We start from the raw sequence: 17,445 nt of genomic DNA on the forward strand, positions 1-17,445 counted from the left end.
CTTTCGAACAGATTTGTTACTGCAACTTCCACAAGCAGGGAGTGAGCACATAGGGTTCATTTAAGACAGCGGAATTTCGTTGTCTTCAGAGACGAATCTCCATTCACATTGAGATTTGCCCGAGTGTACCGCAGGCGAGGTGAAAGTCACGCTTAAGTTTGAGACCGTGAAGTGGACATTTTTGGTGGCTGGAACGAACAAGCAGAGCGTGTTGAATGTCAGTCGAATATATTCGAATATAAATTGTCTCCCCTTAGTAGAACTGAACATAGGAATGATGTCACCATAAAGTCAAACCACATCCCTCCAGAAAATGTTTGAGAATATCGAACAAATTTGGCATTTGGTCTGTCTTATTGGTCCGTTGTGAAACAATGGTGGGATTCAAGAGTCTTGGTTTTATCAGACTGATTTCAGTTTAGAGAATCTTTAGAATAATCGTTGTTCTAATGTGCACATTTTTCTTCACTCTATACGTTACTCAAACTTTCTGTCTCAGGTCGTCTCCTTCTCACCGATCCGCAACTTGGACTCAAGTGCTTTTTCGACCCCAACACCCCCTACCAATACCGCCTGAGGGGGCCGGGCTCCTGGTCGGGAGCCCGGGAGGCCATCATGACCCAGACATACAGAATGGAGTACCCCTTTAAGACCAGATCACTGCCTGAAGGTACACAGTCACAGTTGTCCCACAGACTCCTCACACTGGTGCTGCTAGCGGTGGTGATTGCCGTCCTTTACCAAGTATTCTTTTAAATGAGGTGTGACGAGCTTTTCACTGGTCGTCTTACATCCAAAGATTTACATATTTTACACAGATGGTAGTATGAGATGCTGGGGATTCAAAGCCAGGAATCTGTTTGGAGACTTTTCTTATTGACAGAAAGTTTTCAGTTCATGGGTACCTGGTGTTCCTTGTGTTGCTTTCCTCTGTCAGTTGCAACTCCACATCAGGTTTATACTGTCAACAGTATGTCAGGTATATTCTGGCAAAATACTTACGGTTTATTTTGTCAACATGACTCAAGGTTTATTTTGTCAATACTTCTCAAGGTTTGTTGTTGCACCATTACCTTAAACATATTCTGTTAACACTACTCCAGATGTATTCTTGCAACATTAATTCAGGTTTATTCTTCCAACACTGCACCAGCTGTATTCTGCCAACACTACTCCAGGTTTATTCTTCCAACACTACTCCAGCTGTATTCTGCCAACACTACTCGAGCTGCATTCTCCCAACACTACTCCAGCTGTATTCTGTCAACACTACTCCAGCTGCATTCTGCCAACACTACTCCAGCTGTATTCTGCCAACACTACGCCAGATTTATTCTCCCTGTACTACTCCAGGTTTATTCTTCCAACACTACTCCAGGTTTATTCTGCCAACACTACTCCAGCTGTATTCTGCCAACACTACTCCAGCTGTATTCTACCAACACTACTCCAGGTTTATTCTGCCAACACTACTCCAGCTGTATTCTGCCAACACTACTCTAGGTTTATTCTCCCAACACTACTCCAGCTTTATTCTTCCAACACTACTCCAGCTGTATTCTGCCAACACTACTCCAGCTGAATTCTGCCAACACTACTCCAGGTTTATTCTGCCAACACTACTCCAGCTGTATTCTGCCAACACTACTCCAGCTGTATTCTGCCAACACTACTCCAGCTGTATTCTGCCAACACTACTCCAGCTGAATTCTGCCAACACTACTCCAGGTTTATTCTGCCAACACTACTCCAGCTGTATTCTACCAACACTACTCCAGGTTTATTCTGCCAACACTACTCCAGCTGTATTCTGCCAACACTACTCTAGGTTTATTCTCCCAAAACTACTCGAGCTGTATTCTCCCAACACTACTCCAGGTTTATTCTGCCAACACTACTCCAGCTGTATTCTGCCAACACTACTCCAGGTTTATTCTTCCAACACTACTCCAGCTGTATTCTGCCAACACTACTCCAGCTGTATTCTGCCAACACTACTCCAGCTGTATTCTGCCAACACTACTCCAGCTGTATTCTGCCAACACTACCAGCTCTGCCAGCACTGTATTCTGCCAACACTACTCCAGCTGTATTCTGCCAACACTACTCCAGCTGTATTCTGCCAACACTACTCCAGGTTTATTCTGCCAACACTACTCCAGCTGTATTCTGCCAACACTACTCCAGGTTATAACACCTATTCTCCCAACACTACTCCAGCTGTATTCTGCCAACACTACTCAACAGCTGTATTCTGCCAACACTACTCAGCTGCCAATCTCTGTTCGATTCTGCCAACACTACTCCAGCCTCACAACACTACTCCAGGTTTATTCTGCCAACACTACTCCAGCTGTATTCTCCCAACACTACTCCAGCTGTATTCTGCCAACACTACTCCAGCTGTATTCTGCCAACACTACTCCAGCTGTATTCTGCCAACACTACTCCAGCTGTATTCTGCCAACACTACTCCAGCTGTATTCTGCCAACACTACTCCAGCTGTATTCTGCCAACACTACTCCAGGTTTATTCTGCCAACACTACTCCAGGTTTATTCTGCCAACACTCCTCCAGCTGTATTTTCCAAACACTACTCTAGGTTTATTCTGTCAACATTACTTCAGTTGTTTTCTTCCAACACTCCTCCAGCTGTATTCTGCCAAAAACAACTGCAGCTGAATTCTGCCAACATTACTCGAGGGTCAAACTGCCAATAGTACTCCAGGTTTAAACTGCCAACACTACTCCAGCTGTATTCTGCCAACACTACTCCAGGTTTATTCTTCCAACACTACTCCAGCTGTATTCTGCCAACACTACTCCAGCTGTATTCTGCCAACACTACTCCAGGTTTATTCTTCCAACACTACTCCAGCTGTATTCTGCCAACACTCCTCCAGCTGTATTCTGCCAACACTACTCCAGCTGTATTCTGCCAACACTCCTCCAGCTGTATTCTGCTTATTCTGCAACACTACTCCAGCTGTATTCTGCCAACACTACTCCAGCTGTATTCTGCCAACACTACTCCAGCTGTATTCTGCCAACACTACTCCAGCTGTATTCTGCCAACACTACTCCAGCTGTATTCTGCCAACACTACTCCAGGTTTATTCTTCCAACACTACTCCAGCTGTATTCTGCCAACACTCCTCCAGCTGTATTCTGCCAACACTACTCCAGGTTTAATCTGCTAAGACTACTCCATGTTTAAACTGCCAATACAACTCAGGGTATAAACACCAACACCAATTCAGGTTCAGTCTGCTAAGACTACTGGGGGTTAAAACTGCCAATACTACTCCTGGTTTAAGCTGCCAACGCTACTCCAGGTTTAATCTGCCAATACTACTCCAGGTTAATCCGGCCCACGTGTCTTGAGTAAGGAAAACAAAGGAAATTGGACATCTGAATAGAAAACTTTAAGTTGGTACAGACAAACCAATATCCACAAGTATGCAATCGGTTTCACATCAAATGTATATCGTTCCAGCGGTGTACAAGTTACTGTGGTGGAATTGCTTTACAATGATATCTCCTGGGAGCAACCCTGAGGCCCGAATGTTCGGCTGTACAAGGCAGACCATCGTAAGACTAATGACACCTGGCCAGTATAAAACCAACAGACCCAGAACTTTAAGTCTTCAGAATTTAGCAAATACAAGAGACAATTGTTGAAATTCAGAATTGGATACGATAATCTGGCCGTACAAAACATAGAAGTAATATTCACATTGATAGTGCAGATAAACTTTGTTTGTTATGAATGTCGCTTGAAGTGCGTATATTGATATGTTACCCTTTGTATTATATAACAATGTCTCTGTTGAGTTTGTGAGATACAGGTGCTTAATATCAACATTCTTTGCAGCTTTCATGAGGTCCACACTAAATTGTCTTTACAATTGTGGACATGCTGTTTCCATATATACATGTATGTTCAATATCACATAGCCGTCATATAATCACGTTTTTATTAATAAAAATTCAATTTTTAATCAGAATTTGTGTTACTTTTTTCCTCTGACTATCTTGTCGTAAGAGGCGACTAACGGGATCGGGTGGTCAGTTTCGCTGACTTGGTTGACACATGTCATCGGTTCCCAATTGCGCATATCGATGCTCATACTGTTGATCACTGGATTGTCTGGTCCAGACTCGATTATTTACAGACCGCCGCCATATAGCTGGAATATTGCTGAGTGCGGCGTAAAACTAAACTCACTCACTCACTCCTCTGACTCAACACTTAATAACCTGGTCAAAATCTTCAAATGCAAGTTTCCATCCTGAAACATACATAATGCTGATTTGTTGTTTTCAACCTCTCGGTGCCATTATGCCTATTGCAGAATTGCAGTGTCGCCAAGCAAATCAAAGTAAGCACTGTGTTTTCTGGATATTATTTGGAATATGTTAATATTGGAAAATCAATCATTCATTTATCACATGGACAAACCTAATGCAAGTCTGCGAATGTAAAACCAAACCGTATTTTGGACACTGTCATGATATTTACGTGATATGTTGTTTAAATGCAGCTGGGACATCTGCACCTTATGACGCTAAATTCAAATGGGAACTTGATATCAGCCTTTAATGTGCATTCAATCTATTGCACAAATAATAATCTGTGTTCACGAAGACACGTGAAGTCTCAGGTGAGACACTGAGAAAAAAGAAGCGGGCATGACAACGAGATATGTCGATTGCCTACGTCAACACGAGTGTTGACTACATTTGACTTGAGGGCCGAACTGTCAACACTTATTGGATGTCAGTCGAATATATTTAAATGTAACTCATCTCTACTTAGTATAACTCGAAATTCCTCTCACCGAGCATAGGAATGATGCTACTATAAAGTTATACCCAATGAAATGATGAGATATGGATTATCCCCCCTGATTCAATGTCTGTAACAACCCGTGAAGGTCCGGGTTAGAATTGATCTTCAGTAACCAATGCTTGTCGTAAGAGGCGACTAACGGGATCGGGTGGTGGCTTGGTTGACTACATGTCATCGGTTACCAATTGCGCAGATCGATGCTCATGCTGTTGATCACTGGATTGCCTGGTCCAGACTCCAGATTATTTACAGACCGCCGCCATATAGCTGGAATATTGCTGAGTGCGGCGTAAAACTAAACTCACTCACACAAATGTCTGTAACAACTGGCGGTCCATCCTCCCAAATCATTTTTGGCATTTGGTCTGTCGCCTCTGTCTATTGTGAATCAGTGGAGGAGGCAAGCGTATTGGTTTTATCAGACTGATTTCAGTTTAGAGAATCGATACATTACACATGGAAAAGTTCCAGTACACACACTTTTCTTCACCCTATACGTTACTATACATTATCTGAGGCCGTCTTATGCTGACTGGGACTGGGGCTTAAGTGCTACATTGCCCCCACCCCCACAAACACCGCCTGTGGAGGCCGGTACGTGGGCGAAGCCCCGGGAGGCCATCATGACCTAGAGGAGTGACACAAAAGATTAACTTAAGCAAAACTGTGCAACAATTTAAACAATATAAAATGGAAAACAGGCCAAATATATTGCATGTGTTATTTTATCAAATGTCAGAATTTATTTCAAGGAAGAACTAGAAATATTGACATTTCTTTAAAGAAATAGCAGAGCAAATCGTACAAAACAAGGTCAGCCGCCTAACCCACTCCAACCACCGCGGCTTCCACCAGCAGACTTTGTGTGCTGGCGATTAGATGCCTGACTCTGAAGGTGTGGGTTCGAATCCCGAATTTGACTCAACCCAACAAAACTATTAGAATCTTAGAATCTGTACTTTACTAAGAAAGTGTAATCCCAAATATAACATATGTTACATCGCGTCAGTTGTGTGCATACAGTGTGCATCAAAGTGGAAAGGGATTTTGCTCAAAAATAAAGGTTAATGTCTTTAGGTCACTTTTGGCTGCTGACTTTGTTATCCTTTCTTTCATTCTGGAAATGGCCTTCATCACCAAAAGGAAAAATATTGCAACAAGTGCTCAATATGGGTTAATCTGCATCAAACACGAGTTCTTGTTTTCTAAAACAATGTGAAATATCAAAACTGGCTGCATGTATAGAGGTAGTTTCATCTTATACTTGAACTATTATTTACCAGGAGTTGGAATATATATATCCAATATGCACTGGTTGTGGAGATATTTCGTTAAACTTGAAACCTCATTGAAAATCGGCCCTTTATTACCATCAGATTGTTTATACTAAGATAATGCAAACTTTATTTTATTGATTAAAGTATGGAAAATAAGATTCAAGATTCACAAAACACAAAATTCAACACAGCTATGATATTCTTATTCTTGGGGGTTAGAGACAATGAGAAAGAACTTTGATATGTTCAGTGTCGTTGTAAGCAGACTCAGTGACAATCTAAATATCAGACTGGTGCAGAAAAGTAAACAGCCACATGTCGTGTTGTGCAGACTCCTGCATAAATTCCGGTCTGACGGGCACTCTGTTGCCACAATTAGGTGACATTTCAAAGTAGACATGAGTGTGGTAGTGTGCGTGCCAAACTGCACGTAGACACTGTTGACATTGAGTGTTGTCGAAGGTCAGACCGCTCTGGCAACTTTCAAAATGGCGAAGCGGGTGGCGATCATCGGAGCCGGGTGTAGCGGTCTTATCGCTATCAAATGTTGTTTAGAAGAAAATCTGCAGCCGTTTTGTTTTGAGCGAACTGACGAGATCGGGGGATTATGGAATTTCACGGAAAAAATCTGCGAGGATCAAGCGTGCGTGATGAAGTCAACTGTCATCAACACAAGCAAGGAGTTGATGTGTTTCAGCGACTTCCCTATACCCAAAGAGTTCCCCAATTTCATGCATAACACTCAGGTAACGCCTTGCTTATTTCGCGTTGGCCGTTGTTTGTTTGGGGTCCTATATGGGTTTTAGATTTTGTTTAAATTATATTCTGCAGTAGGTTACACCAACATTGTTATTATTTATGATTGACTGAATTTTATGCAACTTGAAACTGGTTTGTATAGCCCAGTTTGTTTCCAAATACTGATTCACATATTGCCTGTTGGATTAAGTCAGTACAAGCTTGTTCGGTATTCGATATTTATTCGGGATTTCTCAAGAGCATCTTTTGCTGCAGGATCTGCTTCTCTTTTACAGTTTATATCAACATTGATTTGATGCCAACAAAACAAAGAATGTGGTGATAATAGATATGCTATTGATCTCAAACCTCAGTCATAATCTGATTTTGTTATATTTGTATGTACATGTATATGTTGTTGAAAGGAATTTGTACTTCTAATGAGTGAGTGAGTGAGTGAGTGAGTGAGTGAGTGTGTGTAATTTTACGCCCCACACAGCAATATTCCAGCTGTATGGCGGCGGTTGTACTTCTAATTGCGCAGATAGTGCCAGAGAATATATTGAAGTTCAGTTCAGTCCAGTTTAGGTCTTATATCGTTAATCGTTCCTTATGGTTGTGGTCATTATTTTCTGGTCATTCCATCCCGATGGCTAGGTAGGAGACGAAGAAATCTTTTCTCTTCTCCATTTCTTCTCCACCTCTTAAACGTGGTTTGTTCTTGGTTGTAATTTGATGTAACCAAGTATAATTTTCATTTTGAATTATTTCAGAATAGATACAAAATTCCGTAATTTTGATACATTTTTGGGAACAGGTTACAGCATGTCCTTGTTTGCTGCAATTTTTTTTTTTATGCACCTGGTGCAATTTCAATCAAGGTCGTTTTATCGAGCCCTGTGCATGTACGTGCATGCATGCATGCATGCATGTGTAGCTGTCTTTCTGTCTGGGGATAGAACCACCGATCTCTCCATACAGACACCCACCCGCTAAACGGTCCTTGTAAACCTGCCTGACACTCGAAACTAAGGGGATAATATCCATATTAGGCCGCCGCGTGATATCTACAAAAACTGAACTGGGCTTGGGTCGTACAAGCAGATCAACACATGCACAAGCATGCTCTCCCCAATGTAGGTTTAAAAATCATCTCACTTTGCCTTGCAACAAATAATGATCACCAACGATTTGATTAAACCTACTAAAGGTTCAAGGATATTCTATGATAATTTTATATCTGACTATAACATTCCGAATGTGTGTCTCAAATGGAACGGGGAACTAAATGAGTTGATAAATTGGAAAACCATATTTTCACAATATAGACAATGCACTAAAGACACGAAACTCTTAGATTTTCAATATAAGTTTTTGCATAGAGTCATTTACACTAAACGAGAATTACTAAAAATGAAATTGATAGATAATGACTTATGTACATTATGTGGTTCAGTAAGTGAGGATATTTACCATGTATACCTTGATTGTCAAACCATCAAAATGTTCTGGTCAGAATTTAACAATTTTATAACTCAAGTCCTTGGTAAAACGTATGAAATGTCAAACCATGATATTCTATTTTGTTGCAGTAGTAACCACTTACTCAACCACATGATACTATTGGCAAAGCGCCACATTTTCGTAATGAATATAAAAGGACACAAACCTAGCTTCACAATCTACAGAACATTATTATAAGATGTCTACGAGATAGAGAAATTTATCGAGAAGAAAAACGATAATATGAAACATTTTTACAGAAAATGGAATGTCCTAGATGCAGTCCTGTAATTTATATTTTAGTCTTTTAATTCTTTGAATATTAGCTAGCATCTCAATTGTTAATCTATATTCCCAGTACCATATGTTATACATTGTCTGCTTTATATTATGCAACCTGTACCATTCTACTCTACCGACATATCTTGTTCAAATGTAACCAAGTAAAGTGAATAAAAATACTTTCAAATTGTTTTTAAAAATAATGATCACCACTGCAATACTTGACTATTATTATTAGAATAAATGTACCCACACAGAGGGTGATAATATCACAGTCAGACTGGTTAAGCTCATCAACAGTTCAGGTACCACTGTGTCAGAAGAGCTGTGCCCCCGGTGGAGAACTCAGAACTCTTATGACCTACACCAAGAGATCATGAGGTAGCAAACTAATGCCACCGAGAACAATGGAGAATCGGACAAACTTATTCTTGGGATGCAAGCAAAACATTTCAAAAGCTTTTCTAATCACATTGCTTTCAAGAGGGACATAAAACTTAATAACACAAAATATTTATGAAAGGGCGAGTTTCGATTTGCTAGCCAGACGTTATCTGTGTCTGTATATGGGCCTGTTCCGAAGCAGTTTAAAAGCATCATGTTCCATGACGTCCAGAACATGTTTAGGATCGTGAATAGAAGCAACGAGCCATGCCATCATGTCATTTAAGATGTTGTTTGTGCCAAAGAAGGACATCCACTGACAAGATGTTAACAGTCACAATGAATTCATTACATAGTCGACATGTCATATTGATATTTTCTTTAAGAATCACATTTTGGCGATAGCGAGTGGGAAGTATCTGGTCCTGACCAGATAAAAGGAAGCCCTCTGTTTCACTTTTAAGACCAGCCGACTTCATTCAGGCGAGGGAGTCGGTTTCATTGCTATTCTGTTCCACACATTGCACCAACTACTCCAACGGAATAGGACTGGCATAGCAAAGGTATACAGTGGAAGCCTTCTAAACCGGCCTTCGTTGGGACCGGCAAAAAATGCTGTTATAGAGGATGTGCCGGTTTAGAGAACTCTTCTCTTTTCAACCTGAGAATGATCTTTCGTTTGCCGTAAAACTAGATGATATTTCATTCTGGCAGACTAGGAAATCGGCATGTTTTTACTGCGGGCAATCAAAAACCAATCATGCGTCAGTGTGGTAATTTTGTCAAACTTACTGTTTTCATTCACCCGTTTTGTTCTTGAATTGATGTTTTGTATGAATATAGTTTCATACACCTGGCACTTTTTCAAAATGTCCGAAACTCTTCGGCTGCCAATTTGGTACTTAAGTGCAAGATCTTTTTGAGTAGGCCGAAGACGTGGATTTGGCCTTGTTTTGAGCATTTAGCTCTGGGTGACAGATTTTCTGTTAGCAAGATTTATACTCATCCTGACGTATATCGTGAATATGGAAATTCTCGCATCCCGAGATAGCTGTGTGCCTGGTTTTCTACAAGATAACCCCACCCCCCTTGTTACGTGACCGATTCATCATTCATTACCCAGCCACGTTTCAAATAAAGAGTATTCCATATGTCGAGTCCAAACGTCATGCCCCTATCTTTAGTTAACAAAACTGTACAACATATGTTATATTTTGGATTACACTTTCTTTGTAAAGTACAGATTCTTGTACTTTTGTTGGATTGAGTCCCATGCGGGATTCGAACCCACACCCTCAGAGTCAGGCACCTAATCGCCAGCACACAAAGTCAGACGCCTAGTCCACTCAGCCACCGCGGCTTCTGACTTTGTGTGCTGGCGATTAGGTGCCTGAACATCTCGAGTTGAGTCGACCAGCAACTCATTATAAAGACTTGAGTGAAGGAAGTAGTTGCTAAGGCAGATCACTACATTGAAGAGACTTCAGAATCCGTTCATGAGGGACAGTTGTATCCGAGTCAATCCAGCACATTTTGTACATGGAGCTGATCTTTGCACCCCAAACACCCTTTCGTCACTATATCGTTGGAAGAGCACATCTCAAGCAAGGAAATAGATTTTCTACTTTCAGTTCGTTTGACTTAAACCGTTTTTACTTTGTCGTTTTATTCTTCTTAGCATTTGATCCATTTCTTTGAAAACTGTGTGAAGTTTCTCCAGAGCTTGAGTAGCGACATACACGTAGCTGTTAATTTCATTTAATAAACAGTCCACAAATTTATTTAAAGAAATGACTCCATTTAGTAAATCAATTTCATTTTAGGAAAAAACACAGTTAGCTATTTAATTGATTGGCCTCCTACTTTTTAAGGTAAAATAAATATTTTATCAAATTATTTAGTGAAACATAACATAAACAGGATGATCAGAGATATCTGCAACTGAAGAAGAAAAATCAGATTCAGAAATTTCGGGGCCAGTTGGATCAGGGCCATGTGAGTTTATATTGCAAAGACAAGAGAGATTGACGCAGGTGTCCATTTGAAGTTGTGGGTGTACTGCCACTTGAGCATTCTGTTCATGCAAAGGTTCCTGATGAGCTCCAGTGGTAGGTTCAACTGGCTCATGGCTCATGCGTAGATTTCGGAGGTTTTGCTCCATCAGGTAAGCATTCATTAGCATGGCATTTTCCCAATGCAGCCTAAGCGTACTTACAGACCGCTGCCGTATAGCTGGAATAGTGCTGAGTGCGGCTTAGAACTAAACTCATTCATTTGCTGCCCTGTTTGGGCTAACGAACCAATCAGCATGGCAGCCAGCCCAGTTGACTTCAATAGTGTTTGTGGGAAATTCAACATTAAAGAATTGACTGACATGCAGATACAAAACCTAAAAATGTTGCTTCTTATGTCCATTAGAAGTCCATTGATAAAATGTTCTTGAACACCAAGAGAGGGTAAGTTGAGATCGTGATATCGTGGAAATGGCACCAGGAATTAGTGTAGTTTTACCGAAATGCGAACCCTTGAGGTCTACTAGAGAGTGATTGACAGGTCCTCATGACTTTATTTTCAAGTCAAACGATTTCTGACTCCAGGTATGGCAGTACTTCAAGATGTATGCAGATGCCTTCAACCTGACGAAACACATCCAATACAACAAAGAGATCCTGGCCGTGAAGAAATCAAGTGACTACGAGCAGACCGGAAGATGGGATCTGCAGATCAGAGATCACAAGACCGGAAGTGACGAGACGCAGGTGTTTGACGCTGTGATGGTGTGCACGGGTCATCACGCCAGCAAGAATGTGCCACACTTCACCGGTCAAGAGGACTTCCAGGGGAAGATCCTTCACTCTCATGACTACAAGGACTGGACCGGGTACGTTGGGAAAAGGATAGTGGTTATCGGGGTCGGTAACTCAGGCGGGGACGTGGCTGTGGAGCTGAGCAGGGTGGGGAAGGTAAGTGTCGCTGATATTGAAAGCCAACCCTAATTAGGCTTTATTTAGTGAGAAGTGACTTAATGCATTGGGTGGTAGAATCGATAATCAGCCTGTGCCCTGTAACAACCATCCTGAATGGTTGCTCACACGATTGTTTGGTCCTGACTCGAGTTTACACAGCCTTCATACAGCTAATATAGTGCAGAATGCAGCATTAGAAAACACACACGTACAATCATCCTTACTTTGGACGAATTGATATTATCAATATGCTATCTCAAAATACTTAATGCAACACGGAGGTAGGAGTCGATGATATATTTAATGTGGGCCGGGAGCATGGATGCTCAAAATCACTGCATTATCTGGCCCAGTCTCGATTATATACATCCGTCATTCAGCTGAAATATGCTGGTGTGCTTTCAAACATATTGCTGATTTAATAATATTGGATCCCACAAAAAGATGAATGAAGACCTGATTCTTCTTTGCACAGGTGTTTCTGAGTACGAGGCGTGGTACCTGGGTGCTCAACAGAATTGCGACCAATGGTATTCCCGGCGATTTTCTTCTAAACACGCGTTGGTTCAATACCATTCGACACGCCATGCCTGAAGAAACACTGAGCAATATACTAAAAAAACCTCTGAACAAACGTTTCGACCACGAGCTGTACTCCTTGATGCCTAAACACTCGGTGTTTGCTCAACATCCTACTGTAAACGATGACATGCCCAACAGAATCGCGACTGGCTCTTTAAAGATCAAGGCTGACATCAAGAGGTTTACCAAGACTGGCGTAGAGTTCATTGACGGGACGGTGGAAGATGATATCGACGTTATCATACTGGCTACAGGATATAAATTCGGCTTCCCGTTCATGGATGAATCTGTGATCAACGTTCAGAATAATAAGGTCAAGATGTTCAAATATATGTTTCCACCTGACCTACCGAAACAGACATTGGTGGTGATTGGTTGTTTTCAGCCTCTTGGCGCCATTATGCCCCTTGCAGAATTGCAGTGTCGCCTTGCAACCAGAGTGTTCAAAGTAAGCATAAATGGTTCTTTACTGGTTCTTTGTTTGGAATAAGTTGATATCGGAAAATGAATCACTCATTTATTACCAGGACAAACCTGATCCGAGTCTGCGAATATAAAACCAACCGTATCCTCAGTCACTGTCCAGAGATTTGTTTGTTGCTGAGAGTTTGCTGGGACATCTGGACCTTATTCCTTTTACTTCAAAATGGGAACTTGGTTGTATACAGATAGAAGCGACAAAACCCTTTCCATAGAACAGCCTTTCATGTACATTCCAACACATTCCACATGTCATAATCTGTGTTCACCAGGGCATATGCAGTCTCCCTTCAAAGTACGAGATGTGGGCGGACATTGGGAAGAAAGAGGCAAACATGGCGGCAAGATATGTCGAGTCCCAGCGTCACACCATACAGGTCGACTACGTCGACTTCATGGACGAACTCTCTGAACTTGTGGGATGTCGGCCGAATATAGGTGAATGGTGAATTATCTCCCGTTAGTAGAATGGGATGTTCTTCCAATTGAGAATGCTTAATTATCTCATCTCGAGTCATACCCAAGTGTTCTGTCAACAACTGTCACCCCTAGTTAAATGTCTAAAACTGTACTCAGCAAAATTGATAATGCTTTAATTTCGTGAAATCGTAAGTTCACATGCAAACCTACACTTTGTAGTCTATAAAGTTGAAAAATTCTAAATGCACTTGTGAAAAGCAAATTCATGAAGTCTTTTCGTGCATGTTTGCTTCAACTGAACACGCACATTGAATGTGAGCTGGAAAAGCAAATTTAACTTTTCATTTTAATCTTTGTTTGGAAATTCCACGCCTTTCAAATCAAGAACGTCAATGTGCTGTGGGGAAGCTTGATGCTGGTCAATCTGTGGTCGTTGTTGCAAGATCCTTTAATTTTTAATCTTAGGATGAGAGTGTATTAAACCGGAACTGTTGCCGACCGATGTGTGACGTCAGTCCGGGAAGATCAAGCAATACGATTACGTCATCTTTCGAACAGATTTGTTACTGCAACTTCCAGAAGTAGGGAGATGAACACATAAGGTTTAATCAAAGACAGCGGAATTTAGTTGTCAGCGACGAATCTTTATTCACATTGAAATTTGCCCGAGTGTACCGCAGACGGGGTGAAAGTCACGCTTAAAGGTCACATGCAACCAAAAACTCAAACATAATTAGAACACAATTATCACTTCGTCATGACATATAATATTCGTTGCTGATTATGAAAAAAACATATAAACAAAATTATAAGCGTGCAATCGCAAATTAAAAGTGCAATATGTTGGGTTAAATCAATGCGTTTTGTTTATGGTGTATAGCCTTATAGGTGTTAACTTCAAATTGCATGTGGTCAGTGATCGAAGTTGCGTATTGAATATTGTCATTAGCAGACGGACAGGCAGACACATAGGTGTCAATAAAACAGACATTGAGTTTTGTCTGTATGTGACAACGACATATCTATATCACAGTTAGAAATTCTGTCAACGCTAAATAAGGACATTGCTTTTAGGTATCGAACTGAGAAAGTGACTCGGTAAGAAGAACGTGTGGTGAAATAGACAAATGAAATTATATAAACAGTTAAATCGGTAATCTACTGTCATAACATATAAAAAAGCTAGCGCCTGTGAAATATCAACAAAACATTAGAAAAATAGGTCACATCAAAGCCTTCACCGAGTATTCACCGCCAGCGGAGGTTTTCCGTCTTGAAATGTCGAACGCCTCACTGGTTGAGTAGATCTTGATCCTAACAAGGTTCTTTTTTGTAATGAGTAGATTATTTACTATTTGTTTTGATTAGACTACTCCTGCTCACGACCTTATAATCCGGACATCCCGCTTCCAAGCTGCGCGAACCTATTTCACTGCGCATGTGCTATGAGCGCAGCCCAGCACAGCGCAGCACAGCTGTTCAAAACCACTTTTCACCCCAAGCGCTGGGGTGAATTTAGTGAATCGTTTGAACTCCGATTTCGCGGCGTTTTTTTCATCGCGTTATTTTTCAACTTTATAAGTTCAATTTGCATTTTTTGATGATTTGTATCTATAAGTCCATGCCGAAAGGTATCGGAATCTGCAAAGTTGTGTTTTACGTTGCAAGTGACCTTTAAGTTTGAGACCGTGAAGTTGCCATTTTTGGTGGCTGGAACGAACTGGCAGAGCTTGTGGGATGTCAGTCGAATATATTCGAATATAAATAATCTCCTCTTAGTAGAACTGAACATAGGAATGATGTCACCATAAAGTCAACCCTCATCCCTCCAGAAAATGTTTGAGAATATCGAACAAATTTGGCATTTGGTCTGTCTTATTGGTCCGTTGTGAAACAATGGTGGGATTCAAGAGTCTTGGTTTTATCAGACTGATTTCAGTTTAGAGAATCTTTAGAATAATGGTTGTTCTAATGTGCACATTTTTCTTCACCCTACAAGTTACTCAAACTTTCTGTCTCAGGTCGTCTCTTTCTCACCGATCCGCAACTTGGACTCAAGTGCTTTTTCGGCCCCACCACCCCCTACCAATTCCGCCTGAGGGGGCCGGGCTCCTGGTCGGGGGCCCGGGAGGCCATCATGACCCAGACATACAGAATGGAGTACCCCTTTAAGACCAGACCTCTGCCTGAAGGTACACAGAAGCAGTCGTCCCACAGACTCCTCACACTGGCTCTGCTGGTGGTGCTCATTGCCGTCCTTTACCACGTATTCTTTTAAAAGGTGTGACGAGCTTTTCACTGGTCGTCTTACATCAAAGATTTACATATTTTACACAGATGATAGTATGAGTTGTGTTGCTTTCCCCTGTCAGTTGCGACACCACATCAGGTTTATACTGTCAACAGTATGTCAGGTATATTCTGGCAAAATTCTTACGGTTTATTTTGTCAACACTACTCAAAGTTTATTTTGTCAGTACTACTCAAGGTTTGTTGTGGCACTATTACCTTAAATATATTCTGTCAACACTACTCCAGATGTATTCTTGCAACACTACTCCTAGTCTATTCTTCCAACACTACTCCAGCTGTATTCTGCCAACACTACTTCTCCAGATGTATTCTCCCAGCACTACTCCAGGTTTAATCTGCTAAAACTACTCCATGTTTAAACTGCCAACACAACACATGGTATAAACACCAACACCAATTCAGGTTCAGTCTGCTAAGACAACTTCGGGTTCAAACTGTCAGTACTACTCCAGGTTTAATCTGCCAACACCACTCCGGGTTCAAACTGCCAATACTACTCCAGGTTTAATCTGCCAACACTACTCCGGGTTCAAACTGCCAATACTACTCCAGGTTTAATCTGTCCCACGTGTCTTGAGCAATGAAAACAAAGGAAATTGGACATCTGAATATAAAACTGTAAATGAGTACAGACAAACCAATATCCACAAGTATGCAAACGGTTTCACTTCTAATGTATATCGCTCCAGCGTTGTACAAGTGACCGTGAGGGAATTGCCTTACAATGATATCTCCTGGGAGCAACCATGATGTACAAGGCAGACACCATCGTAAGACTGATGACATCTGACGGTCATAAACCCGACAGTCCCAGAACTTTAAGTCTTCAGAATTTAGCTAATACAAGAGACAATTGTTGAAATTCAGAATTGGATACGATAATCTGGCCGTAAAAAACATAGAAGTAACATTCACATTGATAGTGCAGATAAACTTTGTTATGAATGTCGCTTGAAGTGCGTATATTGATATGTTACCCTTTGTATTAGAATTATATAACAATGTCTCTTTTGAGTTTATTAGATGCAGGTGCTTAATATCAACATTGTTTGCAGCTTTCAGGAGGTCCATACTAAATTGTATTTACAATTGTGGACATGCTGTTTCCCATATATATGTTCACTATCACATGTCCGTCATATGATCACGTGGTTTTTTTTTAAATATTCAATGTTTAATCAGAATGTATGTTACTTTTTCCCTCTGAATCAACACTTAATTCATATATTATGAAAGTATCTTTTTTAAAACCAATTTGTAACCAAACTTTAAGACTTTTTTCCACATGACAAAAGATCAGCCTTCATTAACTTTAACTTGAAAAGAATAAAAAGTCCAAGGCATTATTCATAATTTCATATTATTCATAGTTTTTCTTGTCTTTTTCATCAGTGCTTACACAGTAATGATTAAAGTGACAAGAACTATTATAGAGATAAATATCTACTACTAAGGATAGTGACTGACTGACTGAGTTTGGTTTTTACGCCGCTTTTAGCAATATTCCAGCAACATCACGACGGGGGACGCCAGAAATGGGCTTCACACATTGTGTCCATGTGGGGATCCGAACCCGGGTTATCGGCGTGACGAGCCAACGCTTTAACCATTAGGCTACCAAACCACCCCACAAAGGAAAGTGAATGT

General features: G+C 40.9%; 2 protein-coding genes across 3 annotated transcripts in view; both read left to right on the plus strand.

Annotated features, from left to right (window-relative positions):
• LOC124271065 (flavin-containing monooxygenase 5-like) overlaps positions 1-17,161 on the plus strand; it is a 40,151-nt gene extending 22,990 nt beyond the window's left edge. The window contains exons 6-7 of one of the 2 annotated variants that reach the window (XM_046706134.1): positions 500-1,928; positions 16,074-17,161. In XM_046706134.1, coding sequence (XP_046562090.1) covers positions 500-756 — 257 coding nt within the window. In that variant the 3' untranslated portion in view covers positions 757-1,928; positions 16,074-17,161. Of the gene's footprint in view, positions 1-499; positions 1,929-16,073 lie in introns of those variants that run through there. The other variant, XR_006896936.1, reaches the window with a different exon arrangement.
• Positions 6,586-15,835, plus strand: LOC124271063 (flavin-containing monooxygenase 5-like). Its single transcript, XM_046706133.1, has 5 exons — positions 6,586-6,876; positions 11,635-12,000; positions 12,479-13,033; positions 13,338-13,503; positions 15,507-15,835. The coding sequence occupies exons 1-5, from the start codon at positions 6,619-6,621 to the stop codon at positions 15,761-15,763; spliced, it is 1,602 nt and encodes a 533-aa protein (XP_046562089.1). The 5' UTR covers positions 6,586-6,618; the 3' UTR covers positions 15,764-15,835.
• Positions 17,162-17,445: the final 284 nt, after the last annotated feature.

This window comes from Haliotis rubra, unplaced genomic scaffold (assembly GCF_003918875.1).
Source record: "Haliotis rubra isolate DU_JTF1 unplaced genomic scaffold, ASM391887v1 Scf157, whole genome shotgun sequence".
Taxonomy (NCBI): domain Eukaryota; kingdom Metazoa; phylum Mollusca; class Gastropoda; order Lepetellida; family Haliotidae; genus Haliotis; species Haliotis rubra.

Excerpts from the sequence above, each read along its gene's own strand:
- LOC124271063 (XM_046706133.1), top strand. The coding sequence starts at position 6,619 with ATGGCGAAGCGGGTGGCGATCATCGGAGCCGGGTGTAGCGGTCTTATC. Across the intron at positions 6,877-11,634 it reads ATTTCATGCATAACACTCAG|GTATGGCAGTACTTCAAGAT; the intron begins GTAACGCCTTGC and ends TTCTGACTCCAG. Across the intron at positions 13,034-13,337 it reads TTGCAACCAGAGTGTTCAAA|GGCATATGCAGTCTCCCTTC; the intron begins GTAAGCATAAAT and ends TGTGTTCACCAG.